The sequence below is a fragment of the Diabrotica virgifera genome, chromosome 2 (assembly GCF_917563875.1).
Source record: "Diabrotica virgifera virgifera chromosome 2, PGI_DIABVI_V3a".
In the NCBI taxonomy this organism is placed as follows: Eukaryota; Metazoa; Arthropoda; class Insecta; order Coleoptera; family Chrysomelidae; genus Diabrotica; species Diabrotica virgifera.
The window spans coordinates 145,895,409-145,903,914 of record NC_065444.1 but is presented as its reverse complement, the minus strand read 5'-3'; the positions used below and the strand labels follow the sequence as shown (position 1 = coordinate 145,903,914).

General features: G+C 31.8%; 1 protein-coding gene across 1 annotated transcript; it reads left to right on the top strand.

Moving 5' to 3' along the window:
- Positions 1-601: 601 nt before the first annotated feature.
- LOC126880826 (uncharacterized) lies at positions 602-5,345 on the top strand. The gene is made up of 5 exons (XM_050644891.1): positions 602-646; positions 701-811; positions 885-1,062; positions 4,217-4,547; positions 4,721-5,345. Exons 1-5 carry the CDS (start codon positions 602-604, stop codon positions 5,343-5,345), a joined length of 1,290 nt encoding a protein of 429 aa, XP_050500848.1.
- Positions 5,346-8,506: the final 3,161 nt, after the last annotated feature.

The following is an 8,506-nucleotide window of genomic DNA, read 5'->3' as shown; positions in this document are numbered from 1 at the left end:
CAAAACAAAACATACAACCGTACGCTTCCAGTGCTGGTAAACGACTGAAGTTAGATTATATTATAACAGAAACCGTGAAGTTAGATTATATTATAACAGAAGTATATCTTCTTACGTGCGTACAAAGTACACACACATTCTTTTTTTTAGATTACATCATGATACTATAAAAACTAACATTATTATTTTTATAGTATTTATAGTATTTATATATTTATAGTATACTACATTCGCTCTCGCCAGATTTTTTTTGACACATTCGGAATAGGAAACATACAACACAAAAATTCCTACCTCACGCTATTAGCTGCTGAAATTAACTTAATCTTTCATTAAAAAAAGAAGAATTATTAGAAATAGTGGGAGTGTATACTAATCTCATAAAATTATCCGTACCTATATTCAAAATAAATAATTTCAGTTGTCATAATAATTGTTTAACATAGTATCTAAATTATTTTATTATTCGCGTTGATTATATTATTAGATAGTGTTTATATTATTAGATATTATTAGTAGGTGTTATTGTTGTTTCGTTATTTGTTAGTTCTATTTAGTTAATTAGTTAGTTTTATTAGTTTTTCGTTTTAATTTTATTATTATGGATAGTCAACTTGTTTCATTAGTTCCGCCACCTAATGCCTTGGTAAGTTTTTCTTTAATAAATATAATAATGTTCTTTAATAGTTAATATTTTTAGATGAGCACGGATGCCGTTAAATTACAGGGTAATGAAACTGCACAAATATTAATTCGAAATGCCTACCACTTTTTTTCTTTAAATCATTTACCGAATGAAAACCCTGTTGAGGTAAGTTGATCATATTAAAATTTATTTATAGAATTATGTAAGTGTTTCAAATATTCTACTAAAAACATTTTAGTTAACATCCAAATGTCTGCAAATCTCGATAAGTAGTGTGCGCAGATTTAAAGATGGACCTCATACTGGAACTCACTCATTCAAGCACACAATAAATCGCAAACGAAAATTAACGAGGGACTTAGATGATAGCGTCAAAAATAGAATTCGCTCAGAAATTTATCGCATGTATGAACAAAGTAAGTTTATATTATGTATAAAAATAAAAGTAAGGCTAAAAATTTAGTTTATTAGAGTTGCGCCAAATGTAGGCAACTTACAATTCTTTGTAAAAACAATAACAGACGTAAAAATGCATGGAATACTTAAGGTGATACAGTAGCGATCAACAGGTAGCAAAAACGCGTTCCAAGATTGCGGCTGTAATTTTGAATATTTTTTCGAGATATTTGGCACACGTATTCGTAATATAATAAAGAATGGCGGTATAGAGCCTAATTTGAAAAATATATTAATATGTGGAAATTACTCTGTAATTAAATAAAATATTAAAAAAACGAGCCTGTACCGCCATTAAGAAGAACAAAAAAATACACTTTCTTCAAATAAACTTTTTTATCCGATGCCTAGATTTTGTGTCATTTTGGAACTACTAATGAAATAAAAAATTTTAGTAGTTCCAAAATGACACAAAATCTAGGCATCGGATAAAAAAGTTTATTTGAAGAAAGTGTATTTTTTTGTTCTTCTTAATGGCGGTACAGGCTGGCTTTTTTAATATTGTATTTAATTACAGAGTAATTTCCACATATTGATATATTTTTCAAATTGGGCTCTGTACCGCCATTCTTTATTATATTACGAATACGTGTGCCAAATATATCGCAAAAATATTCAAAATTACAGCCGCAATCTTGGAACGCGTTTTCGCTACCTGTTGATCGCTACTGTTTCCTCTTAAGTACTTGGTGCCGATGGTATTATTACAAATCCCCTACATATTTTGATAAAAAAAATTTCCGAATTTTTATGTGCTTACTCACCTCAGACACAGAATTATTGTTAGTTAACAGAAATAAGTTCAGCTCCAATATTTTCTTGATGGTAGGGGAGCCCAAGCGAGAATTTTTGCAGTTACTCGAGTGCGTCAGATTATCATATGGAGAGAAATCCTGGTACCTCTACCATATATTGGCTCTTAACACAGGGGCGTTCGTTAAGTAGGGTCCGAAAAAAAAATCTATCCTTAAAAATACTCGAAATTATCAGATTAAGTCCCGGTCTTTTCACCTCCGAATAACTATTTATTGGGAAGTTTATTCAGCAGATTACATGTAAATCTGTCAAATATACCTCCGGATAACTTTTATTCGGAGGTGAAAAGACCGAGCCTAAGATAAGCTAAGTTAAGGACATGCAAAAGAGTGTATATTTCAAAAATCTGACGTAAGGAAATGGGAGAGTCAAAAACTTTAACAAAAAAAGCGAATATTTCGCGAAAAAAACGTCATATCGAAAAACTAAAAAAATACGTGTTCAATATATTTCTAAAATCTATCGAATGATACCAAACTTGACCCCCACGTAGTGGAGTGGAGGGTAAATTTAAAATTTTAAATACAAATTCCGCAATATTTTGCAAAATAAACATCAGGTCGAAAAAGTGCAAAATACACGTATTCAATATTTTTGAAAAATCTATCGAATGGTACCAAACATGGTCCCCCGCGGAGGTGGTGTGGGGGGTTCCTTTAAAATCTTAAATAGAAGCCCCAAATTTTTATTGCAGATTTGGATTCTTTACGTTAAAATAAGCAACTTTTATTCGAAACATTTTTTTGAATTATGGATAGATGGCGCTATAATCGAAAAAAATGATTGTTGGAAATAGAAAATTAAATTAAAAAAATGGTAAGTCCCCACTAAAATGGAAAATATTACTAAACTTTTTTTGGTTTTATAGGACCTAATAATCACAACTTAATAGGTCCCCAAAGCGCTCGAGTGACTGCAAATTTAGCATACTTTCCTCCCCTACTATAAGTAAGGAATAAAATTTAATATTATTCAATATTAACGTATAAAATTCAAATTAACGATTCTAAACGAATTCCATTATTGAAAATCGAGCAGCACCATATATTTATATTAACACCCTTTCCGAGAAAATTTGCAACTCTGTAATATGTACAGGGTTATTCACTATATTTTGACCCCCCTATAAACTGCTTTGTTTACAGAATTAGAAAAGACGTAAAATACAGAAGTTATTCGATTTTTAAATTATGATTTTTGACATATATATCATACTAGTGACGTCATCCATCTGGGCGTAATGACGTATTCGACTATTTTTTTTTTATAAAAATAAGGGTCGTATGCTAGCTCATTTGAAAGGTTCTTCAATTCTATATTCAGTAATATAAACACTAAGATAATTATTTATACAGGGTGTCCAAAATTTTTTTTAAATTAAATTAATTTACACAAAAAGAAGAATGTGTGTAATTTATTTAATAGTAATAGTCTCCCGTTTTATACCGCTTTCGTTGCTTTGGGATTATAGCAGGGTAGTCTGCTATTTCTAGAGACTACGGTATACAAGGAAGGTAATAGTCCAGTGCTACGCTTCAACCGCCTATTATTATCCCTGTTTTACCCAAGGTACTCATTTTTATTCAGGCTGAGTTGACCCGGGGCCAATAGATATTTTTTATAAATGTCTAGTTGTTCTTGCCGGCGCGGCGCTAGGATTTGAACTCTGGCCTTCCAGCACTCGAGTCAAGCACACTACCGCCTGAGCCACGCCGGCCCTCAATTTAATTCCAAATAAATTCTACTGCTGTCAGAAAACATAAATAAATGTTTTATTTAACAAATAAACATTACTTTTCACTTATATTCAATGTTCAAGCTGTTACCCATCTACCTCTTGGTAGTTTGAACATTGAATTTAAGCGAAAAGCAATGTTTATTTGTGCAATAAACTGTTTTCTAACAGCAGTAGAAGATGTTTTAAATTAAATAAATTACATACATTCTTCTTTTTGTGTCAACTTTTTTGGAAATCCTGTATAAATAATCATCTTATTGTTTATATTACTGAATACAGAATTTAATAACCTTTCAAATGAGCTAGCACACGACCCCTATTCTCATTTAAAAAAAATAGTCGATTACGTCATCACGCCCAGATGGATGACGTCACTAGTATGATATGTGTCAAAAAATCATAATTTAAAATTTTTTGTATTTCACACTTTTTCACTTTTGTATTTTACATTTTTTTCTAATCCTGTAGATAAAGCAGTTTACATGCAGGGGGGTCAAAATATATTGAATAACCCTGTACCTATTGTAAACCTTCCTAAAAATTAATTATTATTATTTTAGAGCTGCCTCTTACAATATCGAGTCTTCTGACAGTTTTAAGAGAAAAATTTATTTATGAGGGAGGAAAAACTAGCTTTTTCCATATCTTGAAAGAAATAGGATTCAGCTACAAACGAGACAATCCACAAAAACATTTTATGGAAGCTTCTCATGTAGTTGAAATGAGACATAATTTTTTAAGAATGTACCATGAAAATGACCAAAAAGGTGCAAACAAAATGCCCTTAATTTTTTTTGACGAAACATGGATATTTTCTTCTGGATCAGTTAGGAGGTCTTGGCAGGATGGGACAAATGAAGGAATAAGAAAAAGAACTGGTGATGGAATGAGGTAACTTGATAAATATACTTATAAAACTTTTTAATTGCCTTAACTGACTTAAGTTGATTTTTTTTCCGTTTTAGGTCTTTATAATTAACTTATAACCTTTTTTTGCAGAGAACGTATTTCCATTGTATTTAAATAAATTGTTTTTATTAGATCGAACTATATTTGTGTTGTAGGTACATAATTTTACATGCAGGCTCAGAGAATGGATTTATAGACGGATCAAGCTTAATTTTTAAATCGGGCTCCAAAACAGGAGACTATCATGGAGAAATGGATGGTGATATTTTTGAGAGTTGGTTGGAGAAGGATATTTTACCACGATTGCAAGAGCCATCAATGATCGTCCTAGATAATGCCAGTTACCATAGTCGGCAAATAAATAAATGGCCAACGCAATCGTGGAAAAAAGATGAACTGGTAGAATGGCTGAGAAGTAAAGGCATCGTATTTCCACTGAATAGCACTAAAACAATTTTATTAGACATTATTAAAGCTCTTCCCAGACCTCCAAAACATTATGCTGTTGATCAGCTAATTAACAAAGCTGGTCATGAAGTACTTCGTTTGCCTCCCTACCACTGTCACTTTAATGCCATTGAAATGGTATGGAGTCAAACGAAACGGTTTTATGATCAGCACATATTGGCAAATAAAAATGTTTTAGAAGTTTGGGAAACAGCTTTAAATAATGTAACTAAGGACCAGTGGAAAAATTATGTTCGCCATACCCATAATGTAATTATGGAAAGTTATAAAAAGGAAAAAAGGTTGTCTTATCAATTAAAGTACAACCTTTAGTAATAAACGTAGATGAGGAAAGTTCATCTGATGAAGAAATAGAAAATGTTAGGGATTAGTTGCGATGAAACAGTGATACATATTTAACCTTACAACTATCAACATACAATAATGCAAACAAACATGTTAATCCTTTTAATTATATTGGTTCCGAACTTTTTTCTAACTGTTTAATATTCTTTAAATGTGTGTAGATATAGATATGCAAATCCATAATAACTAGTATTTTGGATTCAACTCAGGTTAATAAACGGAACATTTTACTAAAATCTCTTAAGTAGTTTAGGACGACGTTTGACCACCTAAAAGTTTATCTACAATAATACCAAACCTGCATAGATTTACACTTGCTTCAAAATTTTATATGCATTAATTCTTAATCATTATCGTATGAATGGTTATCTGTAATCCTGATGTGAATTTTTTACGGACAAAATCAAACAAACCTAAATATATTAAAGGTATCACATCATGAATCCATATTCTAACAAAGATACAAATTTACTCTTTAACATGCTTTCAAACAAGCTCTCGACATTTGTACAAAACAACACCGATAATCTTGGATACCTGAAGTACAATCGTTTTTGTACATATTTGTATTAAAAGTATCATCATTAAAAGGTTCATCAAATAAATCCCTAGATTAATTACATCAAAATATTTAAGTGCATTACTATCGATCTAAATTCACATTTTTATTTCATTTATAAAAGCTTAATTGATTACATTTAGCTACATTCAGAAACAAGTTATTATTTACACTCAATAAAATTCTTTAACCATTATGTAGTAGAATCTGATCACCTTGAGAAACAATGGCACTGAAGAATTTTTAGTCATCTGCTAAGAAAACAAAGTCATAAATTTTAAAAATGAATAACCATTTTCAATTTCGTTGCAAAACGAAAATACAGCCGAACCATATTCCAGTCCAATCAGAGAGTGCTGCAAGCACCTCTACCGGTTTCGAAACTTATTAGTCTCTCATCAGGAGGCACATATGCTGCTCTCCCTGATCCAACCAAAACAAACCCCAGCGTGCAGTCGCGAATTGCAACGAACGAAACGGCATAGATGCCCTAGCGGCAACTGCTAGCAAAAGACTAAGTTTTCACTCTAATGGCATATAACATATCCCACCAGAATGAAAACAATGGGAACCTTCTCTGGTTACACCTCCGAGGCTTCTACAATTTGCAAGCCATACGGATGCTGAGACTAAGGAAGATGAGGGAATTCTACAATTTACAATTCACGTCACATCTGCTCAGCGCGGTAAATTCCAACGAGACTGGTTCCCTTCATACTCCACACAGAGTAAATGTAAATCAAAAATGAATAACCTTTTTCAATTTCGTTGCAAAACGAAAATACAGCCGAACCATATTCCAGTCCAATCAGAGAATTCCAGTCCAATCTCGTTGGAATTTACCGCGCTGAGCAGATGTGACGTGAATTGTAAATTGTAGAATTCCCTCATCTTCCTTAGTCTCAGCATCCGTATGGCTTGCAAATTGTAGAAGCCTCGGAGGTGTAACCAGAGAAGGTTCCCATTGTTTTCATTCTGGTGGGATATGTTATATGCCATTAGAGTGAAAACTTAGTCTTTTTCATAAATTTTACATAAGATATCTTTAGTAAAAATATTTAAATAGTAATGGTAAACAATAGCCATTGTGTGGTACACCTGATATATTAATATAATATGACAGCCTGTCTGTTGATTTTTACTTAATAAGAAACTAGCAAACAAGGTCACATCTGATTTTAAAAGTCAAAAAGATCTATCTTTCCAAGCAAGATGGAATATTCTCTGTCAAATGCTATGGAGAAGTCATTGCTCATGATATTTAAAAGCAATATCCTTAGGTATTTTGCGGACAAATATTTTTAAAGATAAGATCTAGGATCTAGATAAACCAGCCTCTCATTATGTTTCATTAATTTCTGTAAAAAATGTTCATGTAAGGGTAAGACTGGTCTAGAATTAAACATGGTCAGATAAAGAGACATAGCATCCATAGTGTGACCAACTAGTCCGAAGAATCCGGGACATGGTTAGAATTATGAAGTCGTGTCCCGGTGTGAATTCTTGCAAGAATTCACATTAAATTGAATTTGTGGGACGAAAAAAAGTCGACAATATCTAGAGTGTAGGACATTAATACCAACATTAGCACCCAACACAGTTGGGTGCTGTATTCTTTACCACAACCAAAACGTATTCATTTTATAACTGTGGCTTTTTTTGTTTCTGTATTTTAATTATCGTCTTGTGAAAACACGATTCAAAAACAATACCAATTCATGTGTACACATGAATCAGCTGCCCGAGGAAAATACATGTAAATCCAACATCGGTTGATTTTCTTATTTTTCCTTTTTTGTGAACGATTTCCAGATTGGAAGTCGAAATGTCAAAAACTAACAAAAATGTAATTATCATTGCAACCAATTGTGGCTTAATCCCATGAAAACTATCATTGTCGACATAAAAATGTTAAATGTTAAGGATGATATTAAAGTGTTATATTAAAAAAATGGCCCGATTTTCATTGAAAAGTCCCGAATTTCAGGTATTTTTTCCAGCCTTGACCCGAATTCGGCTGAATTGGTATTGGTCTCACTAAGCATCCAGCACATCAGTCATCATTCTCACAGTGAATATCCGGTACAAAAAAATCATCAAAAACACAAAAATACAATATGGATACTCCCATGTGATAATGTTAATCGTTAGTTGTTAAAGTTAAAAATGGTTGATACTGGAATTTAATACGCTTCTTATTAAAAAAAAAATAAATCACTAAATTTTGCATTTGATTAGGTAAAACAAATTGATAAAAAGGTGCACCAAATGAATTTATAATATGTGAACAACAATAGAAGGGTAACTGTGAAAAAAAACATTACTTATTTGTTTTCAAAATATGAGCTCCATTCATGACATATTACATTAAAGGTTTTAATATACCTAATAACAAAAACTGTTAAATTCGGTACATATATACCTACCCTACTCCACTAGACACTCCTTAGGATCTTGTATAATTAGGCAATTGACCTAAATTTCTAAATTTGCTCAAAACTAGCAGGTATCTATAATTGTAACCAAAAAATGTAATTTAATTTTTTGTGGAACTAACTAATGGATGTTT

What these genes read in the sequence shown, in the direction of transcription:
- LOC126880826 (XM_050644891.1), top strand. Translation starts at nt 602, where the DNA reads ATGGATAGTCAACTTGTTTCATTAGTTCCGCCACCTAATGCCTTG. An exon ending in CGAATGAAAACCCTGTTGAG is followed by an intron (nt 812 to 884) that starts GTAAGTTGATCA and finishes AAAACATTTTAG; the next exon opens with TTAACATCCAAATGTCTGCA. An exon ending in TTATCGCATGTATGAACAAA is followed by an intron (nt 1,063 to 4,216) that starts GTAAGTTTATAT and finishes TTATTATTTTAG; the next exon opens with AGCTGCCTCTTACAATATCG.